This window comes from Bicyclus anynana, chromosome 9 (genome assembly GCF_947172395.1).
Source record: "Bicyclus anynana chromosome 9, ilBicAnyn1.1, whole genome shotgun sequence".
Classification (NCBI taxonomy): domain Eukaryota; kingdom Metazoa; phylum Arthropoda; class Insecta; order Lepidoptera; family Nymphalidae; genus Bicyclus; species Bicyclus anynana.
The window spans coordinates 13613729-13637086 of NC_069091.1; the positions used below are offsets into that span (position 1 = coordinate 13613729).

Sequence of the window (23358 nt, forward strand, 5' to 3'; positions counted from 1 at the left end):
GTATTGTCACGATACATTACATAGTACTTAGTACTAAACCTGACCTCTAAACCAACAAGACAGTAGTAGATTACTACTGCCTTGTTGGTTTAGTGGTCAAGATAAAATACTGAGCTTTTATTTAGTAACTAGCGGACGCCCGCGACTTCGTCCGCGTGAAAGTCGTTGTAAACTTTCAATTACCCCTACCTTACACTACCCCTACCCAACCCCTACCCTACTCATTAAGGCTGCACTTCTTTATTCATTCCCCCCCCCCCCCCCCGCAAGTCGCGTCGAGCGCGGCATTAGTTTATTTCTTGTATAACTTTGGTGTTTCTTTACCGATTTTTATGATTATTTTTTTATTGAATAGGTAATAATGTTAACTTTTTTAGTTAGGGATGAGTGATGAGTGTTATAAACATAAGAGTAGACAAATATAATTAGAAAGCTCCGAACTGCTAAGCTATCGGGAGTTACACGTGTTATTGTGAGTCAACCATAAAAGATAGACATATATATTTTGTTGTGTTTTTATAGATAATTTTAAGGAGAACGTTTCCGTCATACATGATTTCTATGTAACTTTAACCATTAAGGCTGTACACGCGACGGAAGCTTAAAAAATTGAGTAACTTCTCCCGTTTTCTCAACATTTCTCTTCACTGCTCTGCTCCTATTGATTGTAGCGTAATGAAATGTATACTATAACCTGCCCAGGAGTATGTTGAATAATTGTACCAAGTTTCGTTAAAATCCGTCCAGTAGTTTTTGTTTCTATAAAGAACATACAGACAGATAGACAGACAGACAAAAATTTTACTTTTTGCATTTTTGGCATCAGTATCGATCATTAATCACCCCCTGATAGTTATTTTGGAAACATATTTCATGTACAGAATTGACCTCTGTACAGATTTATTATAAGTATAGAAGAAGATATATATATATAATTTATAGAATCGAAGGCGGAGGTCGTACCTATCCACTATATATAGGGATATCACGGCTCTCCGTATCTTGATTCTTATATTACCTACCTACCTTAAATCTATTTCCAGTGGATCTATGTAATAATACAATCTCACAGAGTATCCATTTGTGTAGTCTGTGCTTGTGCCAAAACACTATTCGTGTATCCCAGTTTGCTTCGTAAATTGCATAGGAAGGCGGCTGGCTATGCAATTTGCCAACAAGTAAATTAGCTACTTCAGATTTCTCCTTCTAAGATATAGTAGCATAATTTGTCTGTTGCGTGTCCAAAGTGTTCAAACCGTAATCTACCTAGAGGTTACGGTCTTCGTAATGCGACCTTTATGATTCAGGCTTGATTCATTTACGCCTTCGTCCTTTATTTAAAAAGAAACGCAAAGAAAAGTTTTTGTAAGGAATATTACTTCCGGTGTGAGTAAGCGCTTTGAATTTTGGAGAAAATATATGAGTCGTGTGTAGGTAAATTGTGTTAAGGACGATTGTCGTTACTTAGTTATGGTCATTAAAAATATTACAACCATATTATTTGGTTATATGATGTGAAATTGGTGTTATGTCGAAATGGCCACTCATATTATGACCTCATTCGCACAAGAGCTTTTTTTAACGGACGTTAAAAAGCGTTCAAATACAACAAAATGCATTCCCAAGTAGATATATTTTCACACGACAGCGTTTTTAAATCACGAAGCTTTTTTTCGAGCAGTGCTGAATTTTCAATTTTGGGCGTTGGAAATATCATACGATATTTGAACGCTTTATTAACGTCCATCCGTTAAAAAACTCTCGTGCTAGAAGGGCTTAATTGAGGAAGTCTATACAACAGATAGTTTTACATGAGTGAAACCGCAGGGCACAGCTATAGCTGCTCATATAAAATGCCATAGGGAAATCCAAATAAGAATCGGCCCAATAAGTGGAAATCGGCCCTTAGTTCGGCCCAAAGACGTACCGCCAAGCAATTTAGCGTTCCGGGACAAAATCGTGTAGAAACCGAAAGGTGTGTTTTCATCCTCCTCCTAACAAGTTAGCCCACTTCCATCTTAGATTGCATCATCACTTAAGTACCATCAGGTGAGATTGCAGTCAACGGCTAATTTGTAAATAATAAAATAAACTTCTCAATCTTTGGCTACGAATTACGATGTTATAGTTAAGCGACTTCATTTCTTTAGTATAGTCTGTTGCTTATAAAATAAATGAGTAATTGCATTATGCTATTCAGGTGTGAAGGGAATTTGCTGTGGATTTGTTCATTTTCACGTAGCACTGTAGTCGTTCCATTCAATTATGTCTGATACAGATTACAATCACGCGATGCACTAAGGTGTTTGATTCGAGCTAAGCTAACATAATAGCTTGTCGATGCTTGGCAAGAAATTACAAGCCATACAATTCAAGTAGTTTTTCCGATTTTGTAATTGTCGTAGGGACTTCAGCGTCGTCGCAGGGAGATATCCTAATCATAGTTTTTAACACTACGTCTATGTTGATTTAGATTTTTATTAAACCGTTTATTTTTTTGTATTTGTCGTATATGTTACGCTTCCCGTGTTTGCCTTTTAAACTACGCCACTGTTTTAATGCGGTTTTCAACAATAACCATAGTAATATAATATGAAATAAGTAATTCAGAACAGTGCATGTTGCCAGTGATGACTGATCACTGGCAACACGCACTGTTCCGACTGATCCGAGACTTGAGACGCTAGCTATGGGCTTAATTAGAAGCCTCAAAGTCACTCAGCGTGCGATGGAGCGAGTTATGCTTGGAGTTACCCTGCGTGATCGAATCAAAAATGAGGATATCCGCAGACGAACCATAATCACTGATATAGCTCAGCGAGTCGCGAAGCTGAAGTGGCACTGGGCAGGCCATATAATTGAAGAGCCGGTGGTCCCAAGGTGCTGGAATAGCATCCCCTCGCCGAAAAGCACAGTGTTAGTCGACCCCCCACTAGATGGGCCGAGGAGGGTTGCAGGCAGGGAATGGATGCCGCTGGATGGTGGCGTCTTGAGACCATCGTGTTTGTTGTAAGTCCATGCAAGAGACATATGTCCAGCAGCGGACGTCTATCGGATAATAATGATGTTGATGATGAAACAATTAATTGATTCAAGAAGGTTTTTAAGTTTAGTTCAAAACATATACCTAATATGAAATATTATGAAGGAGCTTTGTCGATAAACCTGTGAAAGAAAAACATAGTGAGGAAAGCTGCATACTTACCTGAGAATTCTCGTAATTCTTTACGCGTGTGAAATCTGTCAATCCGCATTGGGCCAGCTTGGCGGCGGTGGACTAACCTAACCCCTGTCATTCTGAGAGAAGGCCGTGATGAAGTGAGCCGAATATGGGTTGTTAATGATGATGATACACCTGCAATTGACTGGACACATCTAACATTGTATTCTTTTCATTTTATAACATGTCCTGTGTACCTACTAGCTGTAGGTGTTCCAAATAAATAAATATATAATAATGAACAGGAACGGCTTAAATTAATCTCCAAGGCCCAGGATGGATGATTTTTGCAATCGATCGGCCCGTGTGTGCGCACGTCTTTTGTGTTTTACTTATAGACATGGCAAAATGCAAAGGTTGTGGTAAATTTTTAACTTCGTCAGTGGCCGCTGTTTGTGGATGTTCAGCTGTGTATCACAAGGCATGTGTTGCTTTGCCTGAGAAAAGTGTCTTGAAACCAGGCTGGGCCTGTCCGGAATGTTAAAGCAAAGTTCCAAAAGGTGATAATGCGGCGACTCCGGTGAAAGGATTATCATGTAATTATAGTCCTCTCCAGACTAGAGGCAAAACGGGAAAAAAAGGTTCAAGCTGTGGACGAAAACATGATGGTTTCGTCTCCCTAAATTGGGCCCCCTGAGGCCCATAACATCTCCACTGTATCGGAGGATGGCACCGAGTTAAGTAACATGAACCTCACTATGGAGATACGTGTCTTTCGCGATGAGCTTCGCCGTGTAAGAGAAGAGATTAAGGATTTTTGTGGAGATATCGCGGCTTTGAGTAATATGATTTCTAACTGTAACAATCGCATGGATCAGATTGAAAATAGATTGACAGCTTTAGAGGCTAGGTCGCAAGCAAGATGACAGTAGGTATGGCCAAAGTAAGCGCACTCGAGCAAACGATATACCATCTCAAGCTCGACTTAAACAAGCGTGATCAGGATATTGCAGAATGTAAGCGAAGGCTTTTATTACAAACAAAATCGGAGAGTTCTTTCTTGAATTCTGAAAATCAAAGTCTGATAATGCAGGTAGTTGTTGATAGAAAAGCCACAAAGTCGGCGAGCGGTATCGCGCAATCCTTTGCAAACGCAGTCAAACAAAATCAAAACTTGCACGAGGAACCACTGCACTTAATGACGGATTCGAGATTGTATAAACAATTTTTTTGTATAAACAAAGGTTTCCGAATAGAGAAGTAAGAAGAGGCGGAAGTATAGAAACTACCGAAATAAGAGGTATGGAAAAGAAAAAAAATATATGTATGGCGTCTCCAGAAGGACACTACAGATGAAATTCTGGATAAGTACGTCCGTGAAAAATTAATAAATATACCAATTAAGGTTGAAAAAATCAAACATAAGACTGAACGAGATTATGCCCTATTTATAATAGGAGTACCAGAGAGCAAATATGAGGAATTGTGTCAATCAGAAATCTGGCCTGTGAATGTCGAATTCTGTGAATGGATTTGGTTTCGGAGGATCGCTAAACGCCCAAAGACAGGAGATTAATGGTCGCAATAGATCATTGGAATTGTTGTACCAAAACGTTCGAGGACTGCGAACAAAACTAGAAGAGTTTTACGCTGGGGTGGTATCCTCCAATGGTATTCGTGTTCTTTGTGTATAAATAATTATTTTGAATATTGCCAGACCTATTGTGAGTTCACTCAGATAAACACAGTAAGTAATTGTAACGACAGATGTTTGGATCTGGTTTTGAGTGCTTTATCAGAGGACGGCAGAGTGTGCGTGCGCGCGGCGACGGCGCCGCTCGTGTCAGTCGACGCTAACCACCCACCAAAGCAGATTTTGTTTCACTATACTCAGCGACCGCGGCCGCGGACTGGAATCCGATGTATAATTTGGAACTGGAGGATAGTTTGAGGTATTTTTATGGTATTTTAAAGTCAATTATCGATGGCTGGGTTCCGAAAAAAAGCGAAATCCTGTATTCGCCGGGTATAAATACCCTGAGTTGTACACGGTTGAATTAATTCGCATAAACATAAAGTTGAAAGCAGATCATCACCGGCGTTACAAAACTAGTAATTCGAGGGACGATTATGATAAATTTTCGCGGAATAGGGCAATGGTTAAAAACATGATAGAAGTGGCTCACGAAGACTATAAGCGCCGGGTTCAGAATCAACTCCTTAGGGATCCCTTATAATTTTGGAACTTTACAAAATCAAAAAGGGATAATAGGGGTCCTATTCAGAGACTTCCGATGGATACTAGCAGAGTCACTGCATTACATATTTAATCAGTGTCTTAAAGATGCTGTGTTTCCGGAGATATGGAAATTAACAAGAGCCGTCCCAGTTCCTAAAGGTCGATCAGGAACACAGTTCGAGGGGTATAGGCATGTAGCGGTGCTGTCCACTCCCGCAAAAGTATTAGAGTCGGCGATCCACAAAAGCATATATAACCAGGTCAGCGTACAGCTATCGGACGCGCAGAATGGAATCCGACCAGCGAGGAGTAACCTTCTCACGTATATCTCTAATATTGTTCCAACACTGGACAGGGCGACAGACTGATGCAGAATATTTTGATTTTAAAAAGGCATTTGATTTAGTAGGTAGATAACATGCTCTTAAAAAAGTTAGCATCGGTTGGATTCACTAAACATCTTCTGAACTGGTTTGCGAGTTACGGGATAGGCATCAATATGTAGATTACGGGGGTTATAGGTCTGAACCGTATTTCACTAGATCTGGTGTTAGTCAAGGGAGCAACCTAGGACCTTTACAGCTTATTTTAGTGATAAATGACCTGCCTCGGGTGGTCAGGGACGCAAACTGCTTGTTGTTCGCGGACGATCTCAAGCTCTTTTTGACTGTAGACGATGAGATGAGTTAGATAGAATGACATCAATCGAGTAGTTAAATTGGAGTGAGGACAACCAGTTACAATTTAACATATCAAAATGTGCAATTATTTCGTTTTCTAAGGCGCAGTCTCTCCTTCGTTATAATTATAATATCGGTGGGGTACCAGCTTCGAGAGTTTCGGAGGTGAAGGACCTGGGAGTCATTTTAAACACGGAGCTGACGTTTCGTAGTCACATTACAAGTGCTGCAAGAAAGCATACAAAAATTTAGGTTTCTTGCTGCGTACTGTTATGGGCTTCAGCAACATTGAAGCGGTAATCTATCTATACTTATAATAAATCTGTAGAGAGGTCAATTCTGTACATGAAATATATTTCCAAAATAACTATCAGGGGGTGATTAGTGATCGATACTGGTGCCAAAAATGCAATCAGTAAATTTTTTGTCTGTCTGTCTGTCTGTCTGTGTGTTCCTTGTAGAAACAAAAACTACTCGACGGACTTTAACGAAACTTGGTACAATTATTCTTCATACTCCTGGGCAGGTTACAGTATACTTTTCATCACTCTAAGATCAATAGGAGCAGAGCAGTGAAGGGAAATGTTGGTAAAACGGGAGAAATTACTCCATTTTTACAGCAGTTCTACTGTAAGGGCTGGATTAAGGAGGTTTAAGGGCGGACGAAGTCGCGGGCGTCCGCTAGTAGTCCTATAAAACGCTTTGGTGAGAACTGAGAAGCCAGTTAGAAAGTAACTCGGTCATGATACTGTATGGGGTATACCCATACTATCCATTAATGTATCCAACGTTATTTATACTAGGTATAGTCGGATATAATGAACTGCGGGTTAGACGAGAACTTGTGTTATATATCTTTAACTCTTAAGAGGAAAGGTGTATAATGCAGAGGTACTAGTACAGGTGAGCCTGGGACGTTTAGGACCCAGACCGTTACGTGTCGCGGAGACGCAGGCCTCAGTTGCTGGTGGTACCGAGCGGACGTACTTACAATTTTAGCAAAAAAAGCTCCGTTGACTCTGAACGTCGTCGCTGAGAACATCGACAAATTCTCTTGTACTCTGTGTGAACTCACAAGGATTGCCGAGTGGTGTATTTGTTATAGCCAGTAGTGTTAATTTAGATGTTTACCTATCTATACTAATATTATAAAGAGGTAAAGTTTGTAAGTTTGTAAGTTTGTAAGTTTGTAACAATTCTTTGAAATGGGGTAATCTTCGGAACTACTGGTCCGATTTTAAAAATTCTTTCACCAGTAGAATGCTACGTTATCGGGGAGTGCTATAGGCTATATTTTATATTTCTATCATATATAACTACTGAGTTATCGCGGGTTTTCTCTTACAGGTCGGACCGAAAAACTTACTTATTCGCATGCGCTGCCTCAACCATTGCGTATAACTGAAATAAATGTATGGAGGTTTATGTATCTTTAAAAGTTCTACAAAAAAGTCCGCGACACCATATATCTATCTTTTATATTTTAGCAGATATAGTACCTTTAGTACTTTAATAAAACATTTAAATTTTAAACTAAGGTTTACGTCATTATTTACACAACTAAACTTAAATCCTTATCAAAATAAATTATTTAATAATCACAAGGATATTATAGAGATAAGATTTGCCCTTTACAGTATGTTAATTAGTTATATAGTTTCGGAGATAATACAAAACTTCTGAAAGTCGCAAAAATGCCGCTATATGACGCCCCGCGGTTTAAATTACGTGGTTCCCGTTCCCGTGTGAATATGAGGACCAAACATAGCCTATGACACTCGCAAATAATGTAGCTTTCTATTGGTAAAATAATTTTCCAAATCGGTCCAGTAGATCCAGAGATTACCCCCGACAACCACACAAACTTTACCTCTTTATAGTATTAGCATAGAAGTCGCTTGGGAAATTATAGTCTTTTGGTCATTGCAAAACACACAAAAGGCTGGACCAATTTTGCTGAGGGTAGGGATAGGATAGGGGTAGGGAAAGGGTAGGATAGAGGTAGGGTAGGGGTAATTTAGGGAAAGTGTAGGGTAGAGTACGGATAAGGTAGGGGTAGTGTAGGGTAGGGGCAAGGTAGAGGCAGGGGAAGGATATGCAACGTATAGGGTAGGGTAGGAGTAGGATAAGGTAGGGTAGGGGTAGGGTACGGGTAGGGTAGGGTTAGGGTAGGGGTAAGGTAAGGGTAGGGAAGGGTTAGGGTTAGCGGTAGGGTAGGAGTAAGGTAGGGGTAGGGTAGGGTTAGGGTAGGTGTAGATTAGGGGTAGGATAGGATAGGGTATGGATAAGTTATGGGTAGGGTTAGGGTAGGGGTAAGGTGGGGGAGGGTAGGGTTAGCGTTAGCGGTAGGGTAGGAGTAAGGTAGGGGTAGGGTAGGTTAGGATTGGGTAGGTATAAGAGCAGGGTAAGGTAGAGGTAGAGAAGTTTACATCAATTTTTACGCGGACGAAGTCGCAGGCGTCCGCTAGTATTTAGATAAATAGAATTAAGTTTTTAGATTTATAATATAGTGCTAAGCTAGCGAATTAGGTGGTACCCGTAAAGCTAGTTTTAAGTAATGATGAAAATAAATAAATAAAATAAAAATAAATGTAATCCTATTAACTTCCTATCTACAGAGTAAATTTCTATCCTACTAAGGAATTTTTCGGAAATAAAAACAATGATAATAATACTTACTTAATGATAATTCTTACTTAATGATAATAATCATTAAGTAAGAAGCTCAATATTTCACAGCTCGACCCCAGGATTCGTACCCAGAACCTGGTAATCCAAAACCACTTAGATTTTAAAATTTAACACTAACAACAATTGCGTAAATTAATATAATAATCAATAATTACCAATAAAAAATACTCCCATCTTATTACTTTAGTTTTGTGAACAGTTTTTTAAATATATAAAAACATAAGACGCCACTTCTCTTGAATATTATTGAAAATTACTCATGCGACGGTTCGTGTCGTACTGACTCGAGAATGTATTTGTTTTTGAATTTTGTATTTGGGGCGGCTACGACACCGTCGTGTGCCGTACGCTCCATCTGTATATTATTGATTAATCTGTGGATATAAAATAAACATTGGAGACATGCCAATTGCCAGCTAATATTTGCTCGTCTTACAGGACAACTACAACGTTCTCCACATATCAGCGATGTATTCGAGAGAAGACATCGTCAAACTCTTGCTGTCGAAGAGAGGAGTGGATCCCTTCGCTACGGGAGGAGTAAGTCTTCATCATTATCATCATCATCACGGCATAAAAACTTCATGCATGTTGTAGCCAACTGTACCTACTTATAGACTACAAGCCCTTGGAATTTTTTTCCTGTGACATGAACAGACTTGAATAACGCGTATATCAGAAGTATTAGTCGATAATAATTAGTCATTAATAAGTAGGTAGTCGTAATTCCTCATTTGTACTTGAGATATTCCACTTACTTACGTACTCACCTGTACCGCTCAGAAATGGCGGCATAATGCTCAGAATAATTTTCTGATATAGTAACAGCCTTCTAAGTGGTTCTCACGTTGGTTCATTTCACAGGTTAATTTTGTCCATGGTCTTGTAGTCTATTAATTATATATTTTTTCTATTTCTGTTTTCGATTTTTGTTTCCACTAAATATGTCGTTGTACTTGTTCACATGAGAATAAGAGGATAAAATATACCTAGCTTACAACACACAAATAAAGTGGTAAAAGAATTTTTAGAATCGGTTTAGTAGATCCAGAGATTACCCTTACAACGCCACAAACTTTACCTCTATATTATTAGTATAGATTAAACACTAATTGTTTGTCTATATTATTATTCTCAAAAATTTTGAATTTTAGAAATAGAGCCATTTTGATTTACGCCTATGATTCGTCACTATCTGTTCTGATGAACTGAAAGACACCTCTCATGTCAAAAACCGACCAGCCGCTTGAAATTTAGGACGTGCCAAAGAAATGGACATAATCTATACTTATAATAAATCTGTAGAGAGGTCAATTCTGTACATGAAATATATTTCCAAAATAACTATCAGGGGGTGATTAGTGATCGATAGTTACTGATGCCAAAAATGCAATCAGCATTATTTTTGTATGTATGTCTGTCTGTATGTTCTTTATAGAAACAAAAACTACTCGATGGATTTTAATGAAACTTGGTACAATTATCCTTCTTGTCCTGGGCAGGTTATAGTATACTTTTCATCACGCTACGATCAATAGGAGCAGAGCAGTGAAGGGAAATGTTGAGTAAACGGGAGAAAATACTCCATTTTTAAGCTTCCGTCGCCGTTAAGAGTAGGGGTAGGATAGGGTAGGGTAGGGGTAGGGTCGGGGTAGGGTAGGGTAGGGGTAGGGGTAGTAGTAGGGTTTCACGCGGACGAAGTTGCGGGCGTCCGCTAGTGAATGAATAAAATATACTTACATATCTACCACACACACATGCATACGCTAGAAAATCATTACCCTCTTTCTGACGCAGTCGGGTAAAAATAAACGTCAAAAAGAAAAAAAAACACTAAGAACGGGTAGTAAAACATAATATTTATTATTGTGTGCCTAGTTTTAGTTTAAGAGCTGTTTTAGGTATGAAGTACTTAATCTTCTGGTAGTGGCTTACCCACTTTCAGACCCACTGACGAATTATTGATATAAGTAGGCTACCTAGGTATAGTCTGGCACTCTTGTGATATGCGGGCGACGAGGGGAAAGACTGCGCGGGTGTGAAATCGTGCGTGCGGGGAAGTTAGGTGCGACAGTCGTGGGTTTTTCATTCATCGCTACACGCCCCCCGGCCCGCTCCGCATCGGGAGTGTCGAACGAAATTGCCAAGCTATATTTGTCACATAAAATAAATATGTGCATGGTTAAGTTTTAACTTAATAGCACATCAAAATAAACTTGACATTTACAATTGGTATTTTCTCTTTTATAAGTAACTAGTATACGCCGCGCGGTTTCACCCGCGTGGTCCCCGTTCCAGTAAAAATACGGGGACAAAATATACTATATCCTTCCTCTAAGAATGGGCTATCTAGCGCGTTCAAACAAACAAACAAACTCCTCAGCTTTATAATATTAGTATAGATGTAAATAAAATAATTAAATGAAAAGAAAGAAAAAAAAACGTTTATTAAACTAAAACTACGCCGTACACCACAATGCAAAAGCACTATTGTAGCATCCAACCACCTGAGCAAAGCAAGACCAAAACTTAAGTAGCAGAAGCATCAACCACCACCATATCATGTTTGGCATAACCTTGAAAAAGGTACCAGCTCAGCATTATGCTGCACGAACCAAGCAAATGCTGGAGCATACAGCACTGATTTTCAGCTGTTACTAGGGTTGCCAACTTTTTTACAAGAAATAAAGTATAGATATTCAGGTGTATGAACATTATTAAACAGTATTTCAGAAAAATTAACATTATTTTATTTATTTATTGTTGTAAATACATATTTTTTAGAGCTTGTCGCACAACTTACTAATTTACAATCTTTTTTAAAAACCTCATTACTATTATAACTGAAATTAAAATAAATGAGGAGCTCATTTTTATTAAATTGTTAGATAGTCTATTTCTATCCCACCACTTAGCATTCATTACTGAAAAAAATAACAATGTGTCTGCATTTTGATGCTGAAAACAGTATTTTGTATACATACTTTATATTTGTTCAACAGTAAAATGTATAAATTAGTGAAAAACAGTATAATACATACTGTTTAAAACTGTATAGTTGGAAACCCTAGCTGTTACCCTCATCCAGGTGACACCACGGATATACACAGCCACACAGGGACAAAAAACTATAACTTAAAACAATAAACAAATTAAAATTAATAAATGCTGAAATCTATAAGTACTTAAAATAATCTGTAGAGAAGTCAATTCTGTACATGAAATATATTTCCAAAAAAAAAGATTCCGACGAAATATAACCTCATAACTATCAGGGCGTGATTAGTGATCGATACTGATGCCAAAAATGCAATTAGTAAAATGTTTGTCTGTCTGTATGTTCGTTATAGAAACTAAAACTAATCAACGGATTTTAACGAAACTTAGTGCAATTATTCTTCATACTCCTGGGCAGGTTATAGTATACTTTTCATCACACTACGATCAATAGGAGCAGAGCAGTGAAGGGAAATGTTGGGAAAACGGGAGAAATTACTGCATTTTTACAGCAATACTACTGTAAGAGCTGGGTTAAAGAGGTCTAGGGGCGGACGAAGTCGCGAGCGTCCGTTAGTAATAATAATATAACTAAACTAAAAAATAAAAGTTTATTAACAATATTAAAAAACAATTGACAATGCAATTTGTATAAAAACTAGTAAGGCAATTGCTCTGATTCTGATTCTGAGGTTGCAGAGTTACGAGCGTGTTCCCAATTTGCAATGAAAGATTCTGGTATTGACCTAATCACCTGATAATGGGGATGATGACTAGGTTTGAATATATTGATTTAATGATACATTCGGGTAAATAAGGTCAATGTTAACTAATTTATACATAAAAAGCAAAGATTGACTGGATATTTGCAAAATAAATAAGATTATAAAATTTCAAAATCTATTAAAAATATTTTATCGTAATTAGATGAAAATTAATACAGTTTTAGCTTCCTTAAATTAAATGTGACAATTTTTAATATTTGAACTATAAACATAAACGCAGAAATAACTAAGATATTAGTAATTTTGTTTAAACGCCCATACAAATCTAACGATCATTATAAGTTATACGACATCATAAGTTCGTACCATTTTGTATGGGGCGTTTTTCAGGGATCCGCGGCAGCGCCACAAATCTGATCCTTTAAATCCCTGTAGCTCCGAAAGTAATGATCGCAGATACCCTGCTACTTTTACAATATTGCTTTACTATTAGCATACTCTTAAGTCTTAATTTATATACAACTAGCGGATGCCCGCGACTTCGTCCGCGTGAAACTCGATGTAAACTTTCAACTACCCCTACCCTACCCCTACCCTACCTCTACCCTACCCCTACCCTACCTCTACCCTACTCCTATCCTACCCCTACCATACCCTTACCCTAATCCTACTCTACCCCTACCCTACCCCTACCCTACCCTACCCCTACCCTACCCCTACCCTACCCCTACCCTACCCTACCCCTACCCTACCACTACCCTACCCCTACCCCGTTTTCTAATTATTATTAATATGAACTTTATACAATAACAATAAAGCTCAAATTGACTACGTTTTAGTTACAAATCATTTGTATGGGAAAAAGAAAAGGGCTATTTTTAGGGTTTTTCCAGCAATAATTCTAATTTTTCTCGCCGTAAAAACCATCCTTGAACTTCAACGAACATTTTAAAAAAAGATTTGGCCAAATTGGTCCAGGCGTTGTTGAGTTATGCGCTTACCAACACATTTTGCGATTCATTTTTATATTATAGATTTGAAAAACTGTCAACTGTCATCATCCCTATTGCTTCTTATCACAGCAATTTGGACTGTTCCCATGAGAATATGGGGATAAAAATATAGCTTACAACACTCACAAATAACGTGGCTTTCTAGTGGTAAAAGAATTTTCAGAATCAGTTTAGTAAATCCAGAGATTACCCTACAACGCCACAAACTTTACTTCTATAATATTTGTCTGCATAAAGCACTAATTATTTATCTATATTAATATTCTTATAAATTTTGAATTTTTGAAATTACGCCATTTTAAAATAGCCTATAATTCGTCACTATCACAGTCCAGAAATTAGGAAACTATTGTTATTCATACAATGCAATTTTTATAACTGGTAAGGCAATTACTCTGATTCTGTATCTGAGGAGATAGAACTACGAGCGTGTTCATAATATGCAAGGTAAGGTTCTGATTCACCTGATAATCGCTCCTTATCGCAGCAATTTGGACTGTCCATGGAAATTTCGGGATTAACCAGGATTTCATATTCTTGTTTTGAAAATTCTCTATCCTTGTAGGGAAAGTAACAAACTTTATGTGACATCAGTACTTTTCCTAGTAGGAGATGGCCGCTTTTAACCACACGACCCACGTATAGTGGTTCTTGCCCCGCGTAGCCGGCCACCACTGCGCCTACGGGTAATATATCGCCGATAGTTGGTACCCAAATACAATTATAACCACACAGGACCTGAAAAAATTGCCAACAAGTTCCTTGATAAGTAATATTAATTGACATTGTCAGTCTTAGAGTTAAAATACATATATAGGTGTGTATGATTCAAAATAACCCTCAGAGCGCAGGCACATGCCCATGGCCATGCGTTGCGGCGGCGGTGCGGCGCCGGAGCGGTGACGCTGCGTTGTATTACAAAGAAATATTTGTGGCATGTCACACGATGCGCTCCAGCGCCGTACCGGACTTGAAACCACCGGGACGAGGAGAGGAGGGGTGAATGCGTTGCGACGTCGGAGCGGCACCGCTCAGTTGTTTATTTGTTACAAGGATTGACACGGCTCTTTGCGATGCGGCGCCGCAACGCATCGTGTGCCCCCGTTCTAATGGAGAAGCCACACGGTGCGGTGCGGTAGCGGCGCGGCGCCGGAGCATTGTCGCTGCGGCGGCCTGGCCTATAAATATCAATGATATGCAGGCACACTTTCTGCCACGGCGCCGTACTTTTTATCATTGTTTCATAAGAATTGTAAAAAATAAAATTTCATGCAAACTGAGTGGATGGTTTTCTGTAAATTTACCATAAATCAGACAATTTTTATCATACATATGTCATATGTAGAAGCAAGAACTGACCTCAAAATCACTTTTTATATGTGCTTCACCACCCCATGACATAATGGCTAATCCGAGGGATGGTACGAATTTGCCTGGTGCCAATGTAATGGCATGGTGTTTGGCCCTTATTACATAAAGCATCTCTTTCTCATAACCTCCAATAAGGGCTCCATTTGGAAGTGAGTCACCTCCCTTGACCCACTCTAACCCACCTTGCACCTTCTTTGGCTGTAGTTTTTCTAATTTTGGTGGCACTGTAATAAATAATCATTAAAGTTAACCAGAATATATAATTTCAGTTAAAGACATTGATCTCCTATTAAAAAGTGGATGCACAATCAGCAACCAAAAAAACATCCCCACTCAACGAGTGCCAAAGAAAACTTCTTAACACTCAATTCAAGTAGTCCCATTTGCAAATTCAACCTTAAACTCAATTCTTAAGCTTGAATTTGCTTTGAATTTGGGATTTTATTGAATATAGGACTATATTTAAAAGCCATTAGGTATAATTTTCTTTTACCAATAATTCTTAAACTGTCAAAGCAAGATTTGCCAGTTTTTAAGTTAAATTTTCTACATGATTGTGCGTCCTTTTATTATAAGAGGTCAATGGTTAAAGACATTGACGACTACTGACATACTGACATACTGACGGGCAAGTAGGAAAGTTGGTAATAGCTTCTACATAGGCAGTGGGTTCAATTCCTACAACTGAAAATAATTGTGCAATGAGCTTGTTTGTTTTGTTGTGTTTTCCAGGGGTAGTTTTTAGCCTATAAACTTTAATAATATAATTTCACAATCTCATTACAAATGTTTGTTTAATAAACACTTAGTTTACATACATTTCATAGTGTTTGGAGTTGGGGCCTTCTTACAGAAGGATTACTTTGAAGCTACTCTATCTATACTAATATTATAAAGAGGAAAGATTTGATTGTTTGTGTGTTTGAATGTAATGGCTATAGGCACCAAAACTTCTAAACCTATTTGAAAATTCTTTCACTATTGGGAAACTACACTATCCCTGAGTGCTACAGGCTATACTATATTTTGAAAAAATCTATGCATATAAAAGTTTTGTAAACAAAATTTGTCATAATTTTTATTCTCTATAATTTTTATAATAAGCTTTATTGGTGCTATAAATAGACCGAAATAATTATAATTAACTGATTTTTGTGACCTTTGAACTTGAATAACTTGCAATGCAGATAAGTACAAAATATCATGAGACTTTTGAGAAGAATTTAAAAATGCCAAATGAAAATTACATTTATATGAGATTACAGCTCATTATATCTCATTCTATGGCAAAAAATTTGTTTTATGACATTAGCAAAATAAATGCATTATTTGTAAATAAATAATTAATATTGGCGTATGTTGGAAAGAAAAACATATTATTATCTAAAATACATATTGTAAAAAAAAACTCACAGTACAGTTTCCAATGCATAGCTTCTCCATTGTACGCAGAAAATGTAACATATTTTATATCTGATACAGGTATTTCTTTACGTATAAGTGGAATTCCATCATTGGTTCTGCCAAATTGTAACACAGAGTTGTGCCAAGAAATCCAAAACTTAGTAAAAGCTTGACTACTTAGCATGTTACTGCCTCTATGACGTTCAATGCACTTACCACTTCTGTTCACCCAACACTCATTATGACCTATTACAATCTGCAATTAAATTTTATGAAGTTACTCTTAACTTTCTGTTAAAAGTCTTTTGGAATTCTATGGAAATACTCTTTCTTCTACAGAATTCTAAATATTTTTAAAAATAACATTATTTTTCGCCACTTTGTTAAATTGACAGACAGCATAATATATTGAAATTCTCAATATATTATGTTTAATTATATTATATATAATTATCTCAAGATCACTGAATACCTGTACTGTATATGCGTAAATAAGGCAATTTTAGGCACCTCTAAGTCACTACATAAAGCATAGCTGATGCTTTATGGAGTGACATAGGCCGGATTTGCATAACATTAACACGCAAAATACCACCAGAATGGATAACCTACAACAGCTATTTGATCAAATGAAATCCGAGTTGTCAAACCACACGAAAGCAATTATTGCCCAATTGGATGAGAAACTTGTACCATTTACCCAGGAAATACAAGAATTGAAATCTGAAAATAATATATTGAAAGAAAAAATTTATAACCTTGAAAAACAAAAAAGGTTAAATAACATTATTCTATACGGTATAAAAGAAAACGAAAGCCCATCCACTAGTCTAATGGAAGTTGTAACAAATAAGATTAACGATGACTTGAACATTAATATTGAAAAGAGAGATATAAACATGGTTTATAGAATTGGAAGAAGTGACACTAAAACAGTAGGGAAAGACCCGTGCACGTGTCATTTATCAATAACTGGAAGAAAAATGAGATCATGAAGAATAAGAAGAAATTGAAAAACGCATATGTTGCGGAGGACTATCCTAAAGAAATCCTCGACAAAAGAAGAGATCTTCTTCCAAAACTCAAAGAAGAAAGAGAGAAAGGCAAATACGCATTCATAGACTATGATAAATTAATCATCAAAGAGGGGAAGTTCGATAACGGAAAGCGCAAAAGAAACACTTCTGCGTCACCCAACTCAATCGAACACCCTTCTAAACAGCAAATAACAGGAAAAACAAACAGACTTAATGCATTCGATATTATGAGGAATAGAAGCAACTCCCTGCCCACCAGAGCCCAAACTCCAGAAAAGAAAGCATAGGATATAATCATCAGCTACCGCCACCAGAACAGAACAACAAATAAACAACAACTAAATAATTTTAAAAACAAAACATTTCCCAAGCCGACTGGTCATCGTGGGGAATTAGACCACTACCCTCCACCTTACAGTAACAAAAACAAAAATAAACATGAAACATTAAAAGTGTGCACCTTTAATGTAAGATCACTAGCATCTGAAGAAAGATACCTAGAACTAAACTACGCCCTAGAAAATATTAACTTTGACATTTTGGGGCTATCAGAAGTAAGAAGATTGGGCTGCAAGATTGAAGAACATAAAGACTACATTTTTTGCTACATAGGTCAAACCAAAGGCTTGCACGGTGTGGGATTCCTGATAAAGAAAAAATACAAGAACAACATAAACAACTTTACAGGTATTTCAGAAAGAGTAGCTCTTCTACAGCTAAAGTTTGAATGTTTTTCTTTGTCAATAATCCAAGCTTATGCTCCTACAGAAGAATCAACTCAAATTGAGATTGATCAATTTTATACAGACATTGAGGCTGCTCATGCACTAGCTGATGAGAAAGTCCTAGTAATAGGTGATTTTAATGCTAAAATAGGATACCCCAAGCCAGACCACCATCCAGTAATGGGTAAATATGGATATGGAGAACGTAATGAGAGAGGTGAGCGTCTAATAAACTACGCTCACGAATACAAACTATCTATAATGAACACATTTTTCACGAAGAAAGGAAACCGTAAATGGACATGGATATCACCAGACCAAAAAACCAAGAATGAAATTGACTTTATAATGATAAATAGTTGGAAACTAATAACGAACGTAAAAGTACTGAACAATATACAGTTTCCTTCTGATCATAGACCAGTGCGAGCTACACTACTTTTAAATCACGTAGGGAAGAGTAGAAGAAACTACGTAACAGCACTAAATATTCCAAAAACAGAAGTCGAAATCAAAACTTACATCGAAAATTTACAAAAAAATATGAAAGACAAAGAAATAGAGACAGACACAAGCAACATCCAATCATATTATAACCTTCTGGAAAAGGGTATAACGGACAGCTTGAAGTCAATAAAAAGAACCCAAGTAGAACGACAGAATATATTTAGTAAACAGACAGACCAATTAATTAAAAGACGCACGGAACTAATACGCACAAAGAATAAAACAAAAGAAATGAAAAATGAACTTAGCAGAATTTACAAACAAGCCAATAAATCAATTAAGAGGGATTACAGAAATCACAGGAAAGAAATCATAACGAGGAATATCAAAAAGTTCAGAAGTACCAAAAGAGCAAATAAAGAATTAACAACACATAAAACTTGGATACAAAAACTAGAACAAAACTCAATGGAAACAAAATCAAGAAACGACATAATAAACCTTGCAACAGACTTTTACAATAATTTATACCAGAAAAGAAATGACTGTGAAATTGTAATACAAACAACAAGCGGAGAAGAAATTGATACAAATCATGTTAAGCCAATTGAAGGTTTGGAGATCTGTAAACACATTAAGAGGTTAAAAGCCGAGAAGAGCCGAGAAGAGCCCTGGCTCAGATGGACTATGCAATGAAGTTCTTAAAATTGGAGCACCTATTTTGATACACCATCTGTTACGTTTATTTAATATGGTACTGGACACAGAAACAGTACCAGAACAATGGTGTACATCAGACATAATTCTGCTTTACAAAAAAGGAAACCCTCTAAACATAGGGAATTATAGACCCATAAGCCTGCTAGCCAGCACTTACAAACTATTTTCTTCGATACTCCTGGAAAGGTTAACACATGATATTGATTGCCTACAACCAAAAGAACAAGCAGGCTTCAGGTCGGGATTTAGTACAGTGGACCATATACAGACGATAGAACAAATTATAGAAAAGTACCGAGAGTTCAACAGACCTCTGTATCTGGCCTTCATTGATTACAGTAAGGCCTTCGACAGCATCAGCCATTGTTCGATATGGAATGCCTTACGATGCTCAAATGTAAATCAAAAATATATTAACATCTTAAAATATATATATACAAACAGTACAAGTAAGGTCAAACTGGAAAAAAGAGGAGAAAAGATAAAAATAGAAAGAGGAGTTAGACAGGGAGACCCCTTGTCACCGAAGCTTTTCATCGCTGTACTCGAAAATATATTCAAGAAGCTAGACTGGTCAAACAAGGGGGTGTTAATAAACGGGTGCTATCTAAATCATTTAAGGTTCACAGACGACATAGTCATAATAGCTGAAACCTCTAAAGACCTAGAAGAAATGATGAGATCACTTGATGATGAAAGTTCCAAAATTGGCTTGGAAATGAATGTAAGCAAAACAAAGATAATGACTAATAGCCATAAAAGGCACATTGAAATAAAAGGAAATAACATGGAATATGTAAACGAGTACCTATATCTGGGGAAACAGCTATCATTTAACAAGTTCAATAACGAAGATGAAATAACAAGAAGAAACAACATAACTTGGAAAAAATTTTGGTCACAGAAAGAAGTCCTTAAAGGAAATTACGACATGCATTTGAAAAAAGTAGTTTTCGATTCGTGTCTTTTACCATGCTTACTATACGGTTGCCAGACCTGGATATTTACAAACAAAACAAAACAACAAACTAAATGTACTCAGAGAGCAATGGAAAGAAGCATGTTGAAGATTAGGAAAATTCATAAAGTGAAGAATGTGACCATCAGACAAAAAACTAAAGTGACCGATGCTCTTAGCCATGCACTCACACTTAAATGGAAATGGGCCGGCCACATCTCAAGATATGTAGACAAAAGATGGACTATTGAAGCAACACGATGGAAAGGTCCATTAGGAAAAAGAAATGTAGGAAGACCAATCCGACGGTGGGCTGATGATATCATTCAGATAGCCGGAAACGAATGGATGAAATCTGGCAAAGACAGGGAGTTGTGGAAGAAGATGGAGGAGGCCTTTACCCTTTCAGGGGTCCATATTTAATAAGAACTTACTAACTAATATTACTAACATAATTTAAGAAAACTTGCTAACAGACTACTAACAACTTTTGAAATGTAATTTAGATATGTAAATTTAGATATGGAATAAACGGCTTATTTATTTATTTATTTATTTATAGGCCGGATTTACATTTGTCTGTCGTGTCGTACTGTGAACATTAAAATGGAATCAGTTTCATACATGTCACAACACAAAAGTGTAAACATTACCATATAAAATGTACAATACCAATTCTATTCTGATGTGTCACAACACAATTGTCAATGGCGCGATGACAGTACGGCGACTGAGCTCAGGTTTGCTAATTAGCATAGTTTTAACGTGCCACTTGTCCGTGTATAACTTATCTACCTCTTTTTTCTTCTAACATCATTGGCACTTTCACTGGCAGATAGCTACCTGCCAGTGAAAGTGCTGTCAAAATTGGTCCAAAAGTTGAGAGAATAGCCTGAACAAACAGACACGTCCGTTAATGTTACATAGTTGTATCATATTAACATATTACCACGTGCTCACAATCTGCGCCCGACTTTTTAGCTAATCCTACCGCAGCATGTGTTTCGCCTTTAACCGAAAATGCTACAGCACCGCTCGTTACTTTATAGAATATGTTTGGATGACCAGGCCAGGTCGAGAACTCTGAAACAGAAGCCAAGTTGATGTACGCAAGGCAAGGATTCGAACATAAAATTGCTATTAAGGAAAATACTTACCGGTGAGATCACCCATAGTTTCTTGGTTACAATTTTATTGGCATAGAATATCACTCTAAGCTAAACTGTATTTGAATAGATACTCAGCTTCAATTAATGATTCATTATTCATAACAATTTAAGATAATAAATATTAAGAAATATTTCAAATTACTGTACCTACTACCTATCGATAAAAGACAAAAACAATAATATTGATAACTAGTGATGGACGATAAACATCGATATGTATTACAAACACTCGATGTATAATTGTAGGTAAAGTAACGATGCATCGAGCACCGAATCAAACCGATGTTTTTATACTCGATGCATCGAAATTTTATTATTGTTATTTTAAATTAATTAAAAATAAATAATAAAAATAAATAAAGAATATAGAATATATTCATTAAGAAGCACTCGAATGGTAATTCATTCTAAAACAACTTTAATTATTCTTTTGGAGCTGGCAACATTGGCCACAAAGCAGTGCAGCCAGAACGTGTATCACCGAGTACAGACTGGAAGTTGCCCGTAGTCTATACTACAGTCTTTCTTTCTATTATTTTCCAAGAAACAAATTAGAAATGAACATATAAAACGCATATCATTTCATAACTTATTTATTTTAAATAATGTGTGATTTGTGTGTAAAATATATTAACCATAGCTAAATGTACTGAGCTTATTAATCTATTTTCATTATTTTAAGAACAAGTTATTTATAATTATTATTAGGTGTGAAATGACTACAGTGTTTTTCAGGTACGGTGACATTTCGTTTCACTGTTCAAAGTTTGCCGCGATTCATGATAATATTACGTATTATGAACGTCATAAGGCAACTGTCACCGTACCCATGCTATTTAAAAAACACTATAGTGATTTATACCCTCATTTTTAATTTGTTTGTTGGTAAACAGTACTCATTCAGAAAGGCTGTACTATAGATGTTGGCACTATAACTGTCTTATCCAATTACTATGACGATATAGTTGTAAATTATATTGTAAGTTGTAGTGCCAGCATCTAGGCCACGGGAAATACGGTGAACGGAGTGTACAGTGAGTAATAATTTTTTGAGCATAGTCGTAATGATGCAAGATTGAAATCTGAAGTGGTCAAACTTTTTGTTGAGTTTAGATTCAAGCGAGCATATATTGTGAAAAGTACAGATGTCGTTGACTATTCCAACAATCGATATATTTTCTTATATATCGATATTACATCGATACCACTATTCGATGCATTCAAACGAAAAAAACATCGACGTTTTTTTATGCCCATCACTATTGATAACATTTGACATTTGACACTTTAATCGTCACAGCACAGGATATGACAATATTATTATTATAAGTCTGTGGCCATCACAGACGATTGACCAAAATATGGTCATGACTTTTTTTTTAACTGGTTTTATAGTTTAGGGCTTTGAGTTTTAGCTCTTTTAAGCCTAGTAGTCATGACCATGAGTTAAATTATGTCATATTATCTTTTTCATCTAGTCCAACGGTAGATACGTTTCAGCAAATTTATTTTAAATAACTTTATAAATTTAGTAGATCCAGAGATTACCCCTACAACGCCACAAACTGTACCTCATAATATCAGTATAGACACTATTTATTTATCTATTCTTATTAATTTTGAAATTAAGTAGGTACGCAATTTTGAAAATTTTATAGCCTAGATAAGATTTGTCCTATTTACGTCGATGGATTCGTCACTATCGTAGTTCTGACTACGTATTATATTATATACGTAAGTTTATAGAAAGAATACCCAAAAAAATCCCAACGCACACGTTCCAATTGGTCAAAAACCTTGAAAGTTGGATACAATCAATTACGTATTTAAGGTTCTGACGAACTCAATGATAGGTACATAATAAAGAGTAAATTATTATAATTTATGTTTTGACGTGACGTTTTCAATCATGACGTGTTAAAGAAATGGACATACTGAATGGATAAAATATACAAAAAACCTACATACACACATGCATACGCTAAAAAAACATTACCCTCCTTCTGACGCAGTCTAGTATAA

The 23358-nt window shown here is 36.7% G+C and overlaps 2 protein-coding genes across 5 annotated transcripts in view; one reads left to right on the top strand and one right to left on the bottom strand.

The window, feature by feature from the left end:
* LOC112053230 (serine/threonine-protein phosphatase 6 regulatory ankyrin repeat subunit B) overlaps nucleotides 1-23358 on the top strand; it is an 81241-nt gene that overhangs the window by 28183 nt on the left and 29700 nt on the right. The window contains exon 3 of the mRNA XM_024092592.2: nucleotides 9209-9310. Within this exon, the coding sequence (XP_023948360.1) occupies nucleotides 9209-9310 (102 nt within the window). The remainder of the gene's footprint in view (nucleotides 1-9208; nucleotides 9311-23358) is intronic.
* Nucleotides 11913-21516, bottom strand: LOC112053233 (uncharacterized). Of its 4 annotated transcripts, none has more exons than XM_052883397.1 (6): nucleotides 21325-21516; nucleotides 21120-21250; nucleotides 16497-16536; nucleotides 14865-15100; nucleotides 13234-14243; nucleotides 11913-13091 (listed from the first exon to the last, which is right to left on the bottom strand). In XM_052883397.1, the coding sequence occupies exons 1-5, from the start codon at nucleotides 21338-21340 to the stop codon at nucleotides 13896-13898; spliced, it is 771 nt and encodes a 256-aa protein (XP_052739357.1). In that variant the 5' UTR covers nucleotides 21341-21516; the 3' UTR covers nucleotides 11913-13091; nucleotides 13234-13895. The 4 variants fall into 4 exon arrangements, with proteins under 4 accessions (XP_052739357.1, XP_052739356.1, XP_052739355.1 ...); XM_052883396.1 differs by having other exon boundaries at nucleotides 21117-21250; XM_052883395.1 differs by having other exon boundaries at nucleotides 16290-16536; nucleotides 21325-21515.

Coding starts and splice junctions, on each gene's coding strand:
- LOC112053233 (XM_052883394.1), bottom strand. Junction 16,537..21,116: donor GCGCAGATTGTGAGCACGTG/GTAATATGTTAA, acceptor ATTTAATTGCAG/ATTGTAATAGGTCATAATGA. Junction 14,244..14,864: donor ATATAAAAAGTGATTTTGAG/GTCAGTTCTTGC, acceptor CAATTTTTTCAG/GTCCTGTGTGGTTATAATTG.